General features: G+C 44.6%; 1 protein-coding gene across 2 annotated transcripts in view; it reads left to right on the forward strand.

The window, feature by feature from the left end:
• Nucleotides 1-21,817, forward strand: part of PHIP (PHIP subunit of CUL4-Ring ligase complex) — a 311,948-nt gene extending 290,131 nt beyond the window's left edge. For both annotated transcript variants that reach the window (XM_075340176.1, XM_075340177.1), the window contains exons 39-40: nucleotides 19,285-19,446; nucleotides 19,539-21,817. In XM_075340176.1, the coding sequence (XP_075196291.1) occupies nucleotides 19,285-19,446; nucleotides 19,539-20,314 (938 nt within the window). In that variant the 3' untranslated portion in view covers nucleotides 20,315-21,817. The remainder of the gene's footprint in view (nucleotides 1-19,284; nucleotides 19,447-19,538) is intronic.
• Nucleotides 21,818-22,105: the final 288 nt, after the last annotated feature.

Below are 22,105 nucleotides of genomic sequence, written 5' to 3' on the forward strand. Positions count from 1 at the left end.
TTTACTAACAGATTTTCTGAGACTATGGCTATGATACTAGAAGCCTTGCAGTCCAGACAAGTCTCTCAAATCCATGGCCACTGTTCACATTATCCATGGTCCCCCTCAGTGGGAACAACTTTGAGCTCCGAGGGGTCATGTGCTTCCCAGAGTGACGGCTCTGACACAGACGACAGTCCAGATAGTCTGAGAGGCTCACTATGAGCGGCCATCGACTTCATCACACTAGTCAGGGTCCCAGCAAGCGGACTCTCTGTGTGATGTGGCGGAGATAGCTGCTCAAGATCTAATCCTGAGACCGCTCTCAATCTGGATACACCTGATGGTGACGCCATAGTCAATAATCTCATAGCGTCCATCAATAGAATGTTAGTTATTTCTCCCCCAGCTCCTCCAGTGGAAGAGTCAGCTTCATAGCAGGAGAAATTCCATTCACGTATCCCAAGCGTAAATTAAATACTTTCCTTGACCACCCTGACTTTACACAGGCAGTCCAGGAACACCACGCTTATCCAGTTAAGCGCTTCCCCAAACGGTTGAGGATACACGTTATCCCTACCCCCTGACGTGGGCAATGGCTGGACCCAGTGTCCCAAGGGGCATCCTCCAATCTCCAGCTTGCAGCTAGATCCCTAGTTGCAGTGGAAGAGGGGGCTGCACTTAAAGATGCCACTGACTGACAGAGGGATCTCTGGTCGAAATCCATCTATGAGGCTATCGGCGCGCTGTTAGCTCCAGCAGCCGTAGAGGCACCCCAAGCTACTTCAGCTTGTCTTACACAGATGGACACGGTCACACGTACATCTGTTCCGCAAGTGTCATCCTTAACCGCTCAAATGTCTGCATTTGCGTCTTAGGCGATTAATGCTGTCCTGGACTCTACGACCCGTACGGCAGTGGCGTCCGCTCACTCCGTGGTTTTACGCAGGGCCTGGGTGTTAACTGAATGGAAGGCAGATTCTGCTTCCAAAAAAGGGCTTAACCAGTTTGCCTTGTTCTGCTGACCGACTGTTTAGTGGCGTGAGATGTAATCATTAAACAGTTCAAGAGTAAGGATTCTTCCTTACCTCAGCCCAGACAAAACAAACCCCAACATACCAAGGGACAGTCGGGGTTTTCGGTTTTTTCAAGGCTCGGGCAGGTCCCATTTCTCCTCGTCCAAAGAGGACTCAAAAGGATCAGAGGAGCTCAGTTTCTTGGCGGGCTCAGTCACGCCCAAAAAAGACAGCCTGAAAACCTACTTCCAAGAGGCTTCCTCATGACTTGCGGCCTCCTCTCTCCGCATCCTCGGTCGGTAGCAGGCTCTCCCGCCTTGGCGATATTTAGCTGTCTCAGGTCAAAGACCGTTGGGTGAGAGACATTCTGTCTCACGGGTACAGGATAGAGTTCAGTTCTCGTCCTCCAACTCAATTCTTCAGAACTTCTCCACCTTCCGACCGAGACGACGCTCTTCTGCAGGCGTGGGCACTCTAAAGGCACAACGAGTGGTGACCCCCGTTCCTCTTCAGGAACAAGGTCACGGTTTTTACTCCGAATTATTTGCGATGCCAAGAAAGGACGAGCATTTCCGTCCCGTTCTGGATCTAACACGGCTCAACCAGCTCGTGAACACCAGGCGGTTCCGGATGTAATCCCCCGCTCCGTCATCGCCTCAATGTTTCAAGGAAATTTCCTAACATCGATAGACGTCAAGGATGCTTATCCCCACGTGCCGATTGATCCAGAGCTCCAGCGTTTCTACGCTTTGTTATAAGACGCGAACACCTTCAGTTCGTAACCCTGCCTTCTGGCTGGCGATAGCCCCACGGGTCTTCGCTAAGGTCATGCCAGCACTAGTACCAGTCCTGCAATCTCAAGGTCACTCTGTGATCCCGTGTTTGGGAGATCTACTTGTCAAGGCACCCTCTTAAGGAACATGCCAACACACCCGAACGTTGCGCTGGAGACTCTCCAGAGTTTCGGGTGGATCATCAACTTTTCAAAGTCAGATCCGACCCCGGGCCAATCACTAACATATCTAGGCATGGAGTTTCATACTCTCTCAGCGATAGTGAAGCTTCCGCTAGACAAACAGCGTTCACTACAGACAAGGCTGCAATCTCTCCTTAGGATCAGTCGCACACATTGAGACGCCTCATGCACTTCTCACGTAAGATGGTAGCAATGGCGGCAGTCCCTTTCGCGCAGTTTCATCTGCGTCCACTACAATGGGACATTCCCCGCCGATGAGACGGGAAGTCGACGCCCATCGACAGAGACGTCTCCCCTTCTCAGGCGGCCAAAGAATCTCTACGGTGGTGGCTTCTTCCCACCTCATGGTCAGAAAAAAGGTCCTTCCTACCCCCATCCTGGGCGGTAGTTACGACAGGCACGAGTCTATCAGAGTGGGGAGCAGTTTTTTCTCCGCCACAGGGCTCAAGGTACGTGGATTCAGCAAGAGTCCACCCTTCAGCTCAATGTTCTGGAAATCAGAGCAGTGTATCTTGTCCTACAAGCCTTCCAGCAGTGGCTGAAAGCAAGCACATCCGAATTCAGTCGGATATCTCCACAGCGGTGGCATACATCAACCACCACGGAAGAACACGCAGCCGGCAAGCCTTCCAGGAAGTCCGGCGGATTCTAACGTGGGTAGAAGACACGGCATCCACCATATCCGCAGTTCACATCCCAGGCGTGGTAAACTAGGAAGCAGACTTCCTCAGTCGCCAGGGTATGGACACAGGGGACTGGTTTCTTCACCCGGACGGGTTTCAGGAGATCTGTCGCCGCTGCGGGATGCCGGACGTCGACATAATGGCGTCACGGCACAACAACTTTGTTCCGGCTTCATAGCACAGTCTCACGATCATCGAGCTCTGGCGGCGGACGCCTCAGTTCAACATTGGTCGCAGATTGGCCGAGGAGGTCGGGGTTCCCGGATCTGTGGTACCTCACGGTAGGCCAACCGTGGCCACTACCAGACCGACCAGACTTGCTGTTTCAAGGGCCCTTTTTTCCATCTGAACTCTGCGGCCCTGAACATGACGGTGTAGCCATTGAGTCCTGGATCCTAGCGTCTTCAGGATTATCTCAGGAGTGGTTGTCACCATGACGCAGGCCAAGAAGCCAACGTCCGCCAAGATCTACCACAGATCGTGGAAGATATTCTTATCTTGGTGCTCTGCTCAAGGAGTTTCTCCCTGGCCATTTGCATCGCCTATTTTTCCTTCCTTCCTACCATCTTGGTTGGAAAATAGTTGGTCGCTCAGCTCCCTTAAAGGACAAGTCTCAGCGCTATCTGTATTTTTTCAGAAACGCCTAGCCGACTTCCGCAGGTATGCACGTTCCTGCAGGGAGTTTGTCTTCTCATCACTCCATACAAGCGGCCATTAGAGCTCTGGAGTCTGAACAAGGTTCTAATGACTCTCTTGAAGCCGCCTTTCGAGCTTTTGAAAGTTGTTTCCCTTTCCGTCTTTCACAGAAAGTGGCCTTTCTAGTAGCGGTCACGTCTCTTCAGAGAGTGTCCGAGCTAGCAGCGCTGTCATGCAAATCTCCATTCCTGGTCTTCACCAGGACAAGGGGGTTCGGCGTCCGATTCCGGACTTTCTCCCTAAGGTGGTATCCCACTTTCATCTCAATCAAGATATCACCTTACCTTCTTTGTGTCCTCATCCAGTCCATCAATTTGAAAAGGATTGCATCTGTTGGATCTGGTGAGAGCACTCAGGATCTACATTCCCACACGGCGCTCCTGTGCCGCCCGGATGCACTCTTTGTCCTTGTCGCTGGTCAGCGTAAGGGGTCGCAAGCTTCCAGATCCACCCTGACTCGGTGGCTCAAGGAACCAATTCTTGAAACCTACCGTTCTGCTAGGCTCCCGGTTCCCTCAGGGCTGAATGCCCATTCTACCAGAGCCGTGGGTGAGTCCTGGGCATTACGGCACCAGGCTACGGCTCAGCAGGTGTGCCAGGCACCTACCTGGTCGAGTCTGCACACTTTTACCAAGCATTATCAGGTGCATACCTACGCTTCGGCAGACGCCAGCCTAGGTAGACAAGTCCTTCAGGCGGCGGTTGCCCACCTGTAGAAAGGGGCCGTTTTACGGCTCTATTACGAGGTATTATTTTACCCACCCAGGGATTGCTTTTGGACATCCCAATTGTCTGGGTCTCCCAATGGAGCGACAAAGAAGAAGGGAATTTTGTATACTTACCGTAAATTCCTTTTCTTCTAGCTCCAATTGGGAGACCCAGCGCCCGCCCTGTTTTCTTAGGGTTTTTTTCGGTACACATGTTGTTCATGTGAATGGTTGCAGTTCTCCGATGTTTCTTCGGATTGAATTGGTCTTTAAACCAGTTATTGGCTTTCCTCCTTCTTGCTTTTGCACTAAACTGGTGAGCCAGTGATCCCACTGGGGGTGTATAGCCAGAAGGGGAGGGGCCTTACACTTTTGAGTGTAATACTTTGTGTGGCCTCCGGAGGCAGTAGCTATACACCAATTGTCTGGGTCTCCCAATTGGAGCTAGAAGAAAAGGAATTTACGGTAAGTATACAAAATTCCCTTCTTTATTAATATTCATATTGAAATATAGAACATGTGGACAAGTGAAGGGAGGAAAGAACGGTATACATCACCGCAACCAGTATAGGTATTAATCATAATGTGCCAATTATATACCAAATTTATGATATAAAGTTGCATCCAAAAATGGGCAAGTGTCCCACAATTAGAAGAGAAAACCACACCAAGATGCTACATCGAAACAATTCTTGATAGATGGATGCAATATACAATGAGGAAGTATATATATATAAACGGAATCAAGAAAAGATGATCTATAACCTCTCAGTGTGGAAAAAATTCTTTGATCATAGTATAGTCCATATCATGAAAAGTAAACCATACTAGTACACATCTGTGTGCTTACACATCTCATGAGGAAACACGTGAGCATACATCCGCATACACGTATATTCCATGCTCGCTCAGCTGTAGAAACCACAGCACACAGACCCCACATATGACCAGTGTGAGACTAAACTAACACAGTGTTTAGTCTCACACTGGTCATATGTGGGGTCTGTGTGCTGTGGTTTCTACAGCTGAGCTAGCATGGAATATACGTGTATGCGGATGTATGCTCACGTGTTTCCTCATGAGATGTGTACTAGTATGGTTTACTTTTTATGATATGGACTATACTATGATCAAAGAGTTTTTTTCCACACTGAGAGGTTATATATCATCTTTTCTTGCTTCCGTTTATATATATATATATATATATAAATGTATGTATGTATGTATGTATGTATGTATGTATGTATGTATGTATGTATATATATATATATATATATATATATATATACATACATACATACATACATACATACATACATACATACATACATACATACATACATACCGTATACACTGGCATATAAGACGACTTTTTACCCCCTTAAAATAATGGCTACAGTGGGGGGTCGTCTTATACGCCGGATATACCGGGGGGGGTGTATATATATATATATATATATGTACACTGCAGCGTCCAGGGGAGGTGGGGGCAGCAGCTCTGGAGCACAGGGGAATGCTGCGGGCTGCAGCCTTTGATATCCTGCACCCGCTCATATAATATGCACAGCCGCTGTCCATCTCCAATGGTGCTGAAATCGCACGCAGTGAGGGGCTGGGGCAGCGGTGCATATTCTATGAGCCTGCGTCCCAGTGTGATCGCACATGCCCACCCCTGTATTAGATTTGGCCCCCATGCTGCTGCTCATTCTAAAATAAAAAAGCTTTACTTACCCCTGCAGCGTTTCTCCCCGTGTCCCTGCTTCCACTGTGATCAGGCAGGCAGAGAGCTCAGTCTACTGTGCCGATCACATGACCGCACTGAGAACCAGGAAGTGGAAGAACAGAAGCACGGAGCCAGACAGGAGGGAGATCAGCGCTGGAGGAGATAAGGAAAGAGGGTTTTATTTTACTTTGGGCAGCAGCCTAGGGGCCATATCTGACACAGGGGGACTTGTGCGATCTATAGGGGACAAACCAAAAGAAAAACTCCTAAAAACAATTATTTATTTAGATCAATGTTAAAAGATTATAGGTATAAGCCACTGCTCATCTAAATTAACTACAGTGATATATTACAGTGAGTGTAATAGGGTGATAGACTCAATTGGTGGGGACAGTGCAAATGGTTTCCTGTTCCCAAGGTAGGGGCAACATTAGTAGTTGCACTAGTTTTTATTCAGATACAATAATACGTGGTTAAGGGGATGACCTATCTCTCCCTCCCTTACTCCTACCTACCAGCGGAGGTGTACCATAAATTATTGGGTACCCCCCGCTCCACGTCGTCTCTCCCTAATATCTCCCTTCAAGCCAGTCGCTAAGACCCGGGAGACCCACCACCAAAGAAATATGTGCAATTAGTCACAGTACTCAAGGATAAATAGTTATTAAAAACTTTTTTCTAGATATTAGATGAATCTCAGATCAAAAAGGAGATCTTATATATATACATGGATATGAAATCCCAGCAAGAATTAGCTTATCTGCCGAGATCATCCAATGTAAATCCCAAACTTAGTTTATCTGTACATATGGATATAAAGTCCCAGCAGGGAATGACTTATCTGCCGAGACCATCCAGTATTCTATCCCGACGCGTTTCCCCCCTATATTTTTTCTAGGGGTTCATCAGGGGACTGATCCGGATTAAATCTCTAGGAAAAACAACATATCCAAAAAATAATATCATATTTTATTCGAATGGAACACACAACAAAAAAATATATCAGAAAAATGGAACTACCGATATCAGCAAGTGGAGAGAGCATACCTTATATCTTAATAACTGGTAGTCGCATCACCAGTGTGGCATCAATCATCATAGAGGCATTCACTCCGTCCTGGGACACTGCTCTCAGTAATCTGCAGGTCCCATAACGACAACTACCAAAAATGACACACAATGGTATACTTATTGCTCCCTTTCAAAAGGCCATGCAGACCTCACAGGGCTATGGAACTTATAACATTATCAATGGAAAAGAGACATACCTTGCAACTAAAAGAATGTCAGTCACAAAAGCCACATGGCATCAATCGCCCATAATGGGGCACTCAGTCAATAGGGGAACGCCGCTTCTACTGTCCCGCAGGTCCCGTGGTATCAGCCAGCGTGTCATACACTTTCCCCCTCTCTTTCAGTGTCTTATACACTCTGGGAATTTGTAATTCCCGCCTCCCAGTGATGCGCGCCGGAAGTGCCGGGTCTCTCACCTCCGCATCCGCTCCCTGGGACTCCAGTGTGACGCGCCATAGCAATCAACCGGAAGTGTTACGAGGATCACTTCCGTGGCTGCGCAGTACAATGTGCTCAATGACACGCAAACCGGAAGTAGTCATCCGGCGTCACTTCCGGCGCGCGTCTTCTCAATTCCTCCTCGCAATCTGCCGACCATGATAGCTCACTGGAGCCAGTCAGTGACATCATTTCCAGCGTGCAGCTCCTAAATGTATCCCCGCATATCCTGCATACCGTAGTTCCTGATAGTAGTTAGTTTGTGTATTTCACCTAATGTTAGTGAAAACCTGCACCTAGTTGCACCAGTGTAAAATTAGATATAGACAATTAGATACGGCTACTGACAGTAAATATCACTGTCAGGCAAATACAGCAACGAAATTATTGAAAATTATTTAGGCTACATATGTATTTATAGTACCTCTCGGGTGTAGCTTCATATGCTCATTTGATGCTTTTTAGATAAAACTGGTATAGCTGAGAACCTCATTCAGTCCATTTGGGCTGATTGTTTCAAGTAGGAATGTCCACCGTGCCTCTCTCTGGAGGATTTTAATATCCCAATTCCCTTTCCTGATTGGTCTTGGGACAACCTCAATTCCCTGAAATCGTATACTCTTAAGATCTCCTCCATGACACATATTTACATGCCTCGCTATAGGCGTCTCTCGTCTATGAATTATATCGCCTACGTGTTCCCCTATACGAACACGCAGCTGCCGTTTTGTCTTGCCGATATAGCTAAGCGGGCATGTACAGGTGCACCTATATATTACGCCCTCCGTCCGACAGTTCGTGAAGTCCCTGATATGAAAGACCCTTCCCGATTGCTGGTTATTAAAGGTTTTACTCTGGTCAATATATGGACAAAACTTGCAGGACCCACACCTAAAAGTCCCGTGAGGCTTTCTTTCTAACCATGATCCTGATGCTTTCTCCGCCACATAATGGCTATGGACCACATAATCTTTAATGGTTTTGCCTCTTCTGTAGGTGATACTCGGGTGTGGTGTAATATATTCACATATGTCAGGATCCGATCTCAAAATCCCCCAGTGCCGTCTTAGTATATGCATGATCTTGCTGTTTTCATCATCGTAGGAGCCAATCAATCTAGTGATCTTATCTTGTTCAGATTTAGGCTTAGGGGCTAACAATGTGGTCCTCCTTTGGCCCCAAGCAGATCTAAAGGCTGTCTGAATGACGTGTTCAGGGTACCCCCTATCTCTAAAGTTATCTCCAAGCCCCACTGACCTCTGTTGGAAATCATGTAGCGAGGAGCAGTTTCTCCTAAATCGGAGAAACTGCCCCTTCGGTATGCCCTTACGTAAAGGCTCAGGATGGTGACTTTGCCACCTCAGCAAACTATTTGTTGCCGTTGGTTTGCGATAGACTGTCGTTCCCAGGGTCCCATCAGCGTTTTTCGTCAGAAGGATATCTAGAAAGGGCAGTCTATCACCCCCCACCTCACAGGTGAACTTAAGTCCAAGGTTGTTCTTATTCAAGTATGCTACAAACTTCAGGAAGGATGCTGCATCTCCCCTCCAGAGGACGAGGATGTCATCTATGTAACGCCCCCAGAAGATAATCTGGGGGTTCCACGTGACATCCTCGTCCCCAAAAACCACAGCATCCTCCCACCAGCCCAGGTATATATTTGCAAAGGTGGGGGCACAAGGGCTCCCCATTGCAGTACCCCTGAGCTGGTGGTAGAACTTGTTATGGAAGGTAAAGTAATTGTGGGTAAGCACAAAGGTGAGGAGTTTGATTATGAACCTATTGTGTTCTCTATATTGTACCCCTCTTGTCTCCAAAAAATGCTCGACCGCTCTGATGCCATTATCATGGGGTATACAACTGTACAGTTGTTCAACATCAATTGATGTAAGGATGGTATCCTCATCAATGTGTATACCCTCTATTTTCCTCAGCAGGTCTGATGTATCCCTGATAAAGGAGGGCTGTATGTTCACAAACTCCCTCAGAACCTTATCCAGATAGATGCTGGGGTTTTGGCCCATAGCATCAATACCTGACACTATGGGCCGTCCCCTCAGGGGATGTATCCCCTTGTGGATTTTGGGTGTGGAGTAGAAGGTTGCTATTGTCACCTCCTTTGGAGCCAGAAAATCCATTTCATCCTTCGATATGAGAGTCAGCTCAAAGCCTTCCTGTACAATTTCAGTCAGAGCCATCATAAATGCAGATGTAGGATCTCCTGGTAAGACCGCATATGTGGCTCTATCTGAAAGTAACTGGAGGCACATAGAGCGGTATTGTTCCGTATTCATAAGCACAATATTGCCCCCCTTATCGGAGGGCTTTATTGTTATAGCTTTATTCTGGTCAAGGGACATAAGAGCTTCTCTTTCTCTTTGTGTGAGATTACTTTTACTGCTGGTTAGTCCAGGTCTTATTTTGCGTATCTCCTTAGTCACCAGTGTTGAGAATATATCAATACTTGTGCACTCGGTGGGGGGAGGCATCTTCCTATTCTTTGACTTTAGATTAGTGAATGGACCAAACCCCTTATCCTTCCCATCATCCTCTGATAGACTTGCCAATAATCTAACGTCTGGGAGCATGTCAGGGGATATTCCCAATTTCTGACATTCATTCAGGTCATTATGCTTAAAGTACTTCCTCCATCTGAGTTTCCTTAGAAATAATTCAAGGTCTTTAACCCAGATGAAGGAGTCGAAACGTGTAGTGGGAACAAAGGATAGACCATATCCGAGGACCCTCTCTTCCATTTCAGACAGTCTATAGTCAGAGAGGTTGACAATCTGTTGACCATCCGTTTGGCCTCCATTTACCATTTTTTGGCCCTTCTGTTGTGTCTTTTTCGGAAGGGATAGGGGTCCCTCATCCCTAAAAAATTGCTCTGGTGTACAGAGGAGGTTGGTGGCCCAAAGGAAGATGAGGATTCTGAACCCGAGGTGTATGCTCCTCGTTGATCCTGATTTCCATAGTGATTTCTGTTTTCCCCCAGGGCACCACATCCTCTGATCCCACCACGTCCAGCAGACTGTACACCTCCCCTTGGTCTATTTTGACCTCTCTCTCTGGATCTGCTCTCGGAGTCTGAGAGGTCCGAAGATGATATATCACCTCCTCCTTCTGTGAGGTTAAAGGCCCTTCTCTCTTTAAAATCTTCCAGATCCCTAACAAAATGTTTATGTTTACGGCTCTTCAGATTTTGTTGATATTTCTCTACTGCACCTTGTAGTGCCAATTCTTTGATCTGGAAGTCAGAGTCGTTATTAAATTTCAGGGCCTCTTCCCTAAGAGCAGTGAGAGTCTTATTGGTCTCCTCAAATTCCCAGAGTGTATAAGACACTGAAAGAGAGGGGGAAAGTGTATGACACGCTGGCTGATACCACGGGACCTGCGGGACAGTAGAAGCGGCGTTCCCCTATTGACTGAGTGCCCCATTATGGGCGATTGATGCCATGTGGCTTTTGTGACTGACATTCTTTTAGTTGCAAGGTATGTCTCTTTTCCATTGATAATGTTATAAGTTCCATAGCCCTGTGAGGTCTGCATGGCCTTTTGAAAGGGAGCAATAAGTATACCATTGTGTGTCATTTTTGGTAGTTGTCGTTATGGGACCTGCAGATTACTGAGAGCAGTGTCCCAGGACGGAGTGAATGCCTCTATGATGATTGATGCCACACTGGTGATGCGACTACCAGTTATTAAGATATAAGGTATGCTCTCTCCACTTGCTGATATCGGTAGTTCCATTTTTCTGATATATTTTTTTGTTGTGTGTTCCATTCGAATAAAATATGATATTATTTTTTGGATATGTTGTTTTTCCTAGAGATTTAATCCGGATCAGTCCCCTGATGAACCCCTAGAAAAAATATAGGGGGGAAACGCGTCGGGATAGAATACTGGATGGTCTCGGCAGATAAGTCATTCCCTGCTGGGACTTTATATCCATATGTACAGATAAACTAAGTTTGGGATTTACATTGGATGATCTCGGCAGATAAGCTAATTCTTGCTGGGATTTCATATCCATGTATATATATAAGATCTCCTTTTTGATCTGAGATTCATCTAATATCTAGAAAAAAGTTTTTAATAACTATTTATCCTTGAGTACTGTGACTAATTGCACATATTTCTTTGGTGGTGGGTCTCCCGGGTCTTAGCGACTGGCTTGAAGGGAGATATTAGGGAGAGACGACGTGGAGCGGGGGGTACCCAATAATTTATGGTACACCTCCGCTGGTAGGTAGGAGTAAGGGAGGGAGAGATAGGTCATCCCCTTAACCACGTATTATTGTATCTGAATAAAAACTAGTGCAACTACTAATGTTGCCCCTACCTTGGGAACAGGAAACCATTTGCACTGTCCCCACCAATTGAGTCTATCACCCTATTACACTCACTGTAATATATCACTGTAGTTAATTTAGATGAGCAGTGGCTTATACCTATAATCTTTTAACATTGATCTAAATAAATAATTGTTTTTAGGAGTTTTTCTTTTGGTTTGTGCTACAATTACTCCTATCAGTATATGGTAGTTTTTGGTTATAAATTTGACATGGCTGGCTTCCTTTCGGGACCCATTAATAGTAATAGATGGCTCAGCGATGCTGAAGAGGTTTTCTCTGACAAAAACCTTGAAACAAATCCAACAAATAGAAACCTCAGAGTGGTGTTTTCTGAACTACAAACAGCATATATAGATAATGCAAAAAGCTGGTGGGAACTACAATCCCTGGAACACTATATAAAAAATAATATAGTGCCCAGAGGATTGAGAATTAATTTGATTCCAGCAGAAAGAGTAAGGACCCCCCTCCTCCTTAAAAGGTGGGAGGAAGAGTGTGTGGCCTCCTCACTTCGCTTTATGAACATCCTCCTAGAAGAGGAGAAAAAGAAATTTGAGGAGACCAATAAGACTCTCACTGCTCTTAGGGAAGAGGCCCTGAAATTTAATAACGACTCTGACTTCCAGATCAAAGAATTGGCACTACAAGGTGCAGTAGAGAAATATCAACAAAATCTGAAGAGCCGTAAACATAAACATTTTGTTAGGGATCTGGAAGATTTTAAAGAGAGAAGGGCCTTTAACCTCACAGAAGGAGGAGGTGATATATCATCTTCGGACCTCTCAGACTCCGAGAGCAGATCCAGAGAGAGAGGTCAAAATAGACCAAGGGGAGGTGTACAGTCTGCTGGACGTGGTGGGATCAGAGGATGTGGTGCCCTGGGGGAAAACAGAAATCACTATGGAAATCAGGATCAACGAGGAGCATACACCTCGGGTTCAGAATCCTCATCTTCCTTTGGGCCACCAACCTCCTCTGTACACCAGAGCAATTTTTTAGGGATGAGGGACCCCTATCCCTTCCGAAAAAGACACAACAGAAGGGCCAAAAAATGGTAAATGGAGGCCAAACGGATGGTCAACAGATTGTCAACCTCTCTGACTATAGACTGTCTGAAATGGAAGAGAGGGTCCTCGGATATGGTCTATCCTTTGTTCCCACTACACGTTTCGACTCCTTCATCTGGGTTAAAGACCTTGAATTATTTCTAAGGAAACTCAGATGGAGGAAGTACTTTAAGCATAATGACCTGAATGAATGTCAGAAATTGGGAATATCCCCTGACATGCTCCCAGACGTTAGATTATTGGCAAGTCTATCAGAGGATGATGGGAAGGATAAGGGGTTTGGTCCATTCACTAATCTAAAGCCAAAGAATAGGAAGATGCCTCCCCCCACCGAGTGCACAAGTATTGATATATTCTCAACACTGGTGACTAAGGAGATACGCAAAATAAGACCTGGACTAACCAGCAGTAAAAGTAATCTCACACAAAGAGAAAGAGAAGCTCTTATGTCCCTTGACCAGAATAAAGCTATAACAATAAAGCCCTCCGATAAGGGGGGCAATATTGTGCTTATGAATACGGAACAATACCGCTCTATGTGCCTCCAGTTACTTTCAGATAGAGCCACATATGCGGTCTTACCAGGAGATCCTACATCTGCATTTATGATGGCTCTGACTGAAATTGTACAGGAAGGCTTTGAGCTGACTCTCATATCGAAGGATGAAATGGATTTTCTGGCTCCAAAGGAGGTGACAATAGCAACCTTCTACTCCACACCCAAAATCCACAAGGGGATACATCCCCTGAGGGGACGGCCCATAGTGTCAGGTATTGATGCTATGGGCCAAAACCCCAGCATCTATCTGGATAAGGTTCTGAGGGAGTTTGTGAACATACAGCCCTCCTTTATCAGGGATACATCAGACCTGCTGAGGAAAATAGAGGGTATACACATTGATGAGGATACCATCCTTACATCAATTGATGTTGAACAACTGTACAGTTGTATACCCCATGATAATGGCATCAGAGCGGTCGAGCATTTTTTGGAGACAAGAGGGGTACAATATAGAGAACACAATAGGTTCATAATCAAACTCCTCACCTTTGTGCTTACCCACAATTACTTTACCTTCCATAACAAGTTCTACCACCAGCTCAGGGGTACTGCAATGGGGAGCCCTTGTGCCCCCACCTTTGCAAATATATACCTGGGCTGGTGGGAGGATGCTGTGGTTTTTGGGGACGAGGATGTCACGTGGAACCCCCAGATTATCTTCTGGGGGCGTTACATAGATGACATCCTCGTCCTCTGGAGGGGAGATGCAGCATCCTTCCTGAAGTTTGTAGCATACTTGAATAAGAACAACCTTGGACTTAAGTTCACCTGTGAGGTGGGGGGTGATAGACTGCCCTTTCTAGATATCCTTCTGACGAAAAACGCTGATGGGACCCTGGGAACGACAGTCTATCGCAAACCAACGGCAACAAATAGTTTGCTGAGGTGGCAAAGTCACCATCCTGAGCCTTTACGTAAGGGCATACCGAAGGGGCAGTTTCTCCGATTTAGGAGAAACTGCTCCTCGCTACATGATTTCCAACAGAGGTCAGTGGGGCTTGGAGATAACTTTAGAGATAGGGGGTACCCTGAACACGTCATTCAGACAGCCTTTAGATCTGCTTGGGGCCAAAGGAGGACCACATTGTTAGCCCCTAAGCCTAAATCTGAACAAGATAAGATCACTAGATTGATTGGCTCCTACGATGATGAAAACAGCAAGATCATGCATATACTAAGACGGCACTGGGGGATTTTGAGATCGGATCCTGACATATGTGAATATATTACACCACACCCGAGTATCACCTACAGAAGAGGCAAAACCATTAAAGATTATGTGGTCCATAGCCATTATGTGGCGGAGAAAGCATCAGGATCATGGTTAGAAAGAAAGCCTCACGGGACTTTTAGGTGTGGGTCCTGCAAGTTTTGTCCATATATTGACCAGAGTAAAACCTTTAATAACCAGCAATCGGGAAGGGTCTTTCATATCAGGGACTTCACGAACTGTCGGACGGAGGGCGTAATATATAGGTGCACCTGTACATGCCCGCTTAGCTATATCGGCAAGACAAAACGGCAGCTGCGTGTTCGTATAGGGGAACACGTAGGCGATATAATTCATAGACGAGAGACGCCTATAGCGAGGCATGTAAATATGTGTCATGGAGGAGATCTTAAGAGTATACGATTTCAGGGAATTGAGGTTGTCCCAAGACCAATCAGGAAAGGGAATTGGGATATTAAAATCCTCCAGAGAGAGGCACGGTGGACATTCCTACTTGAAACAATCAGCCCAAATGGACTGAATGAGGTTCTCAGCTATACCAGTTTTATCTAAAAAGCATCAAATGAGCATATGAAGCTACACCCGAGAGGTACTATAAATACATATGTAGCCTAAATAATTTTCAATAATTTCGTTGCTGTATTTGCCTGACAGTGATATTTACTGTCAGTAGCCGTATCTAATTGTCTATATCTAATTTTACACTGGTGCAACTAGGTGCAGGTTTTCACTAACATTAGGTGAAATACACAAACTAACTACTATCAGGAACTACGGTATGCAGGATATGCGGGGATACATTTAGGAGCTGCACGCTGGAAATGATGTCACTGACTGGCTCCAGTGAGCTATCATGGTCGGCAGATTGCGAGGAGGAATTGAGAAGACGCGCGCCGGAAGTGACGCCGGATGACTACTTCCGGTTTGCGTGTCATTGAGCACATTGTACTGCGCAGCCACGGAAGTGATCCTCGTAACACTTCCGGTTGATTGCTATGGCGCGTCACACTGGAGTCCCAGGGAGCGGATGCGGAGGTGAGAGACCCGGCACTTCCGGCGCGCATCACTGGGAGGCGGGAATTACAAATTCCCAGAGTGTATAAGACACTGAAAGAGAGGGGGAAAGTGTATGACACGCTGGCTGATACCACGGGACCTGCGGGACAGTAGAAGCGGCGTTCCCCTATTGACTGAGTGCCCCATTATGGGCGATTGATGCCATGTGGCTTTTGTGACTGACATTCTTTTAGTTGCAAGGTATGTCTCTTTTCCATTGATAATGTTATAAGTTCCATAGCCCTGTGAGGTCTGCATGGCCTTTTGAAAGGGAGCAATAAGTATACCATTGTGTGTCATTTTTGGTAGTTGTCGTTATGGGACCTGCAGATTACTGAGAGCAGTGTCCCAGGACGGAGTGAATGCCTCTATGATGATTGATGCCACACTGGTGATGCGACTACCAGTTATTAAGATATAAGGTATGCTCTCTCCACTTGCTGATATCGGTAGTTCCATTTTTCTGATATATTTTTTTGTTGTGTGTTCCATTCGAATAAAATATGATATTATTTTTTGGATATGTTGTTTTTCCTAGAGATTTAATCCGGATCAGTCCCCTGATGAACCCCTAGAAAAAATATAGGGGGGAAACGCGTCGGGATAGAATACTGGATGGTCTCGGCAGATAAGTCATTCCCTGCTGGGACTTTATATCCATATGTACAGATAAACTAAGTTTGGGATTTACATTGGATGATCTCGGCAGATAAGCTAATTCTTGCTGGGATTTCATATCCATGTATATATATAAGATCTCCTTTTTGATCTGAGATTCATCTAATATCTAGAAAAAAGTTTTTAATAACTATTTATCCTTGAGTACTGTGACTAATTGCACATATTTCTTTGGTGGTGGGTCTCCCGGGTCTTAGCGACTGGCTTGAAGGGAGATATTAGGGAGAGACGACGTGGAGCGGGGGGTACCCAATAATTTATGGTACACCTCCGCTGGTAGGTAGGAGTAAGGGAGGGAGAGATAGGTCATCCCCTTAACCACGTATTATTGTATCTGAATAAAAACTAGTGCAACTACTAATGTTGCCCCTACCTTGGGAACAGGAAACCATTTGCACTGTCCCCACCAATTGAGTCTATCACCCTATTACACTCACTGTAATATATCACTGTAGTTAATTTAGATGAGCAGTGGCTTATACCTATAATCTTTTAACATTGATCTAAATAAATAATTGTTTTTAGGAGTTTTTCTTTTGGTTTGTGCTACAATTACTCCTATCAGTATATGGTAGTTTTTGGTTATAAAAGCGATCTATAGGGGCCATGGGCAGCACTATGGGGGCGATATCTGACACAGGGGGACTTGTGCGATCTATATAGGGGCCATGGGCAGCACTATGGGGGAGATATCTAACACAGGGGGACTTGTGCAATCTATAGGGGCCATGGGCAGCACTATGGGGGCGATATCTAACACAGGGGGACTTGTGCGATCTATAGGGACCATGGGCAGCACTATGGGGGCGATATCTAACACAGGGGGACTTGTGCGATCTATAGGGGCCATGGGCAGCAGCATGGGGGCGTTATCTAACACGGGAACGTGTGCAATCCATAGGGGACCATAGGCAGCACAGGGGAACGTGTGCCATCACAAGGGGGCTATATTTAATATAAGGGGGCCATATCCAGATTAAGGGGGCTAATTTTAGGATGAGGGGCTATGAGGGACATATACCCTATATGATTTGTTAGAGGGACACTGGCATTATAAGATGGACCCCATTTAACATTAAAAAAAAAAAAATTCTCTTTTCCTTCACCAAATTTGGGGGTGCGGCTTATAATCAGGTGCGTCTTATAAAGCGAAAAATACGGCATATATCACACAGCAGGGGTCGGGAACCTATGGCTATGGCTCGCGAGCCAGATATGGCTCTTTTGATGGCCGTATCTGGCTCGCAGACAGGGCTCCTACCTGTCTATGGGCAAATGCCGGGGCCCTGGAGAGCCGGGGGGGCCCACTCGGCCTAGTCAGTTCTCCTGTCCCTTGGCCGGGGCCCACTCGCCTTTATAGTTCTGCTGCCCCCGGCCGAGTTCCGGGGACCGCAGTCCTCGTCAGCAATCTGCGGCGCCGTCACTTTAAGGCGCGCAGACATCCTGTTTTGAATTTCATCTGTGGGCGGAGCTACCGCCTTCTCAGTCCCACAGATGAAGGAGGCGAGCTTCTGTCCGGCGCTGTGTGGGCCCCCTCTCCACCGTGACCTAATCGGGTAAATGCCCTCCCCGCCTCCCCATTATGGGCCCCGGTGAGCTGCTTCTAACCCCCCAGATGTATGCCCTGCCAATCCCCCCCCCCCGCCGATGCCGCGGGTGCTGTACCCGCCGAGCCGCGGGTGCAGGCCCCACAGAGCAGCAGAGTTGTGTGTATTTGTCTGTATGTAGCAGAGTTGTATGTGTTTGTCTGTATGTAGCAGAGTTGTATGTGTTTGTATGTAGCAGAGTTGTATGTGTTTGTCTGTATGTAGCAGAGTTGTGTGTGTTTGTCTGTATGTAGCAGAGTTGTATGTGTTTGTCTGTATGTAGCAGAGTTGTATGTGTTTGTCTGTATGTAGCAGAGTTGTATGTGTTTGTCTGTATGTAGCAGAGTTGTGTGTGTGTGTTTGTCTGTATGTAGCAGAGTTGTGTGTGTGTGTTTGTCTGTATGTAGCAGAGTTGTGTGTGTTTGTCTGTTTGTAGCAGAGTTGTGTGTGTCTGTTTGTAGCAGAGTTGTGTGTGTCTGTTTGTAGCAGAGTGTAGTACCATTGTTTCAGTCCAGTTGTGGCTTTATACAGCAGGGAGGAGCATTCCTTGCTGTACTAAGTGAACATTGGAGCGATTGATCTGTCAATGGCCCTTTAAAAACATATTGTACGGCTCTCGCGGAATTAAAATTAACATGTTGCAATCAAAGCAGACTTTTTTTCATTTGGGAGCGGGGTAGTCTTATACAGTGAGTATATCCCAAATTCTATATTTTTAGGGCAGAAGTTGGGGGCCGTCTTATACGCCCAGTCGTCTTATACACCGGCATATACGGTACATATATATATATATATATATAAAATATACTTCCTCATTGTATATTGCATCCATCTATCAAGAATTGTTTCGATGTAGCATCTTGGTGTGGTTTTCTCTTCTAATTGTGGGACACTTGCCCCTTTTTGGATGCAACTTTATATCATAAATTTGGTATATAATTGGCACATTATGATTAATACCTATACTGGTAGCGGTGATGTATACCGTTCTTTCCTCCCTTCACTTGTCCACATGTTCTATATTTCAATATGAATATTAATAAAATAAATGTTGAACCGTTGATCGCCTCTCTCCTTCTTTTTTTTTAAAAAATGTACGAAGCGGTCTTCTTCACCGCAAGTGTCATTTTAATTTGTGTAACAATGCCAATATTGACCTGTCTGTGCTATAGTTAGCAAAATCCTGCCGACAGGCACTGTCTGTACATACACGCATCGTAAAAGATATAATTACCCTTTCATGAGAACTTCCTTAGACAGTTCACAAGCCGTAGTCATATTGTGAGGGTAGGCCTGGGCTATGGGCCGTTTGTCCAGATGTAACAATATCATCCTTCACTAGTCCTATTAATTTGTTATTGTACAGCCAGTGCGCATGAATTTTCAGCATTTTTGTTAATACAGAATTCTGTAAGGAGAACAACTTAAGAGAATAACTGTGATTTGTCTATTTTTAGTATCCGAAAACTCTACAAAACATCCCAGAAGTCAGACTGCTGCCACAAATGCCGGCCAGCCAACTAGCAGCCAAGTGGCAAAGAATGCTTTACCCAAAGACACTTTGGAGAAAGAGAAACCTTTGAAGCGCAGGATGAAAGGACTGTCCAGTCCACTTCAAGGTTGGCAGTAGCTCTCTAAATTTAATTTGTCTGTCGGCTTACCCTTTGAGATGATGTTTAAAGTATTGTTTTTTTTTTATTTTTTCCCCCAGAAAAAATAGTTGAAAAGAAAGCTAGTTTGCTACCAACAGGTGCTCAGGTTAATGGACATGGCAGCCTGCCAATCAAGCCAACTACGAAAGGACGTCCTGGTCGTAAACCAAAGGTAGTTGTAAATAATGCAACCAGTAGCAGTGACTCAAACAACGCAGTTCAAGTTGTACCCAAGAAAAGAGGCAGAAAACCAAAATATCCCAAAATTGAAGATCAACAACAAATTGTCCCCGAGAATCCAAATAAGCCCGTTGCATTTCCAGATAAAAAGACTAAAGAGCAACCTACTTCTTCCACATGCAATTCTCATGCAGAATTAAACATTAAAAATGAAACTGAGGTACCGAAGAAACGGAGAGGTAGAAAACCAAAAGTAAAACCTGAGCTATTGGAGGAAATTGTTGCACCACCACCACCACCACCACCACCACCTCCTCCTCCGTCTCCTCCTCCATCTCCTCCTCCTGAACCAACACCAACGAAACCAGAGCAAGCAAAACAAGAAAGTGTCAAAATACAGACAAGAAGCAAGTGTAAAAAGGCTGAGGAGCCCGTGAGAGAATCACCCAACACTTCAGAGGGACAAAATCATTCTGAAGCCCAAATGAGAACTAGAAATCAGGGAAGGAGAACTGCATTTTACAATGAAGAAGACTCTGAGGAAGAGCAAAGGCAGCTGCTGTTTGAAGACACTACTTTGACTTTTGGAACCTCGAGCAGAGGAAGGGTACGGAAATTAACGGAGAAAGCAAAAGCAAATTTAATAGGCTGGTAAATGTACTTAAGTGCAGCTTTACTGAAGTATATCTACTTTTTTTGCTGCTATAATAGGAACTCTTCCAGGGGAAGGGGACATTTTCATAGGTGTTTCATTTCTTATTTTAATAAGTTTGCTATTTATTACCTATGGATACAGTTGTAAGCATTTCAGTTTGTGTAGTTCTGAGCCTCAGAAAGATCAGGCTGAACAAAGCCCATCCTTAACGCAAAGTTGTAAATGCATTTTTGGGTTCTGCACAAATGTAAAATATTGGCCATAAGAGGGATCCTGGTCATATAGCATGACATATACAAGATAGTAGGGGTAAGATACTCTATTCTATCCCCAGGCTTTGTGCTTTATCCTGTACATAGGCAGTGAAAATCCTATATATCTATATATGTACACCAGTATATATCGATATATACTTTTATATCCACATTGGACGGTATTTCATTTGTCTAATTTTTCAGACCTCTATTCTAGTACCAATCAATAAATCAGATTAGTGTGCCAAAGACTGAGACTGAATGCAGTTAAAGCCTACAACTTCTGATGGTCAGAATTGTGCACAATCTCTGTATATAACAGACATACAAAATAACTTGTATATTGCATTGAAGATAGTGTAAGCTGTGCTCACTTTCTGTTTTTGGTACTTTTGTTAATAAGATGCAGTGGCAGGGTTCTTTTAAGAGACTTTTTAAACCCTTAGATATCTAATAGTTTGGAAGGTAAATGGGGCAGTCTATATACATATATATATTTTATATATTTTGGTGTTTCCCACCCGCTGGACTGTCCAGCTAATGTGACTTTTAGACGTACTGGTTTATTGGTATCATCATGTTGCCTAGAATTTTTTTTTGCCCAACATAAAACGCATTATGAAGTTTAATTATACCGTTCATTCCTGTATACAGGCAGGAGGGAGAAGAGACTAATATAACCTACATGTATATTTAACAGATGGCATAGAAATTGGGAAACTTTTCTAACCCTATTGGCAACATTGTGAATAATCAGTATTGTGAGCATTTTAGGGTTTGAGATTGTACTGCTTTGTTGGTAAATTACCTTCTTTGAATGTTTATTTTCTCACATGTTTAACTGCAAAATGTGTATATAATAAACCTTGTACATATGTGTATACAAGTCCGTGTAATACAGCATTTTACACGTTACGCATTTTTAATCCAAATATCCAAACTTTTACATGATTTTTTAGAAACACTTAGAATGAAAAAAAACCCCTAATTTTAAGATATCACTGTATAGTTTGATTTGAAACGATGGGTAGTTTGATTTTACAAGGTATTGTCAATGCACACTGTTTTTTTTTGGTTTTTTTTCGTAAGACTTTTTCCTGCATTCATACTACACTGACAAGTAAACAGGATTTCGGCAAAATATAATTTAATTTGTGTGCCTTGTATTTTTTCCCCCCTAAAAATGTTTATTCAAATTACTTCTATATTTTAACTAAATGTATTAAAACTGTATGCTGTTGTTGAATAAGGAACCTTCGTAATCATTTATAACACACTCCAGCTTTAATCCTATTGTTTTATGGAAATGATCCTGTTTGTTCTGTATCAAAGAGACAGACTGTTTAGTAAATGTTTTACACCTTTCCTTGCCTTCGAATATATTTGGGTTATTTCCAGCTAGATCCCTGTTTGCATATTATTTTTAATAATTTTGTATCCTTTTAATATGGAAGTGTAGGGGACAGAGTATTTTTATTTTTGTCTTGGGGTTGAGCAGTAATCACACGCTCCTGCTCCTTGTTCACTGAGCAGGTTG

The sequence above is a fragment of the Anomaloglossus baeobatrachus genome, chromosome 3 (genome assembly GCF_048569485.1).
Source record: "Anomaloglossus baeobatrachus isolate aAnoBae1 chromosome 3, aAnoBae1.hap1, whole genome shotgun sequence".
NCBI classification, from domain to species: Eukaryota; Metazoa; Chordata; class Amphibia; order Anura; family Aromobatidae; genus Anomaloglossus; species Anomaloglossus baeobatrachus.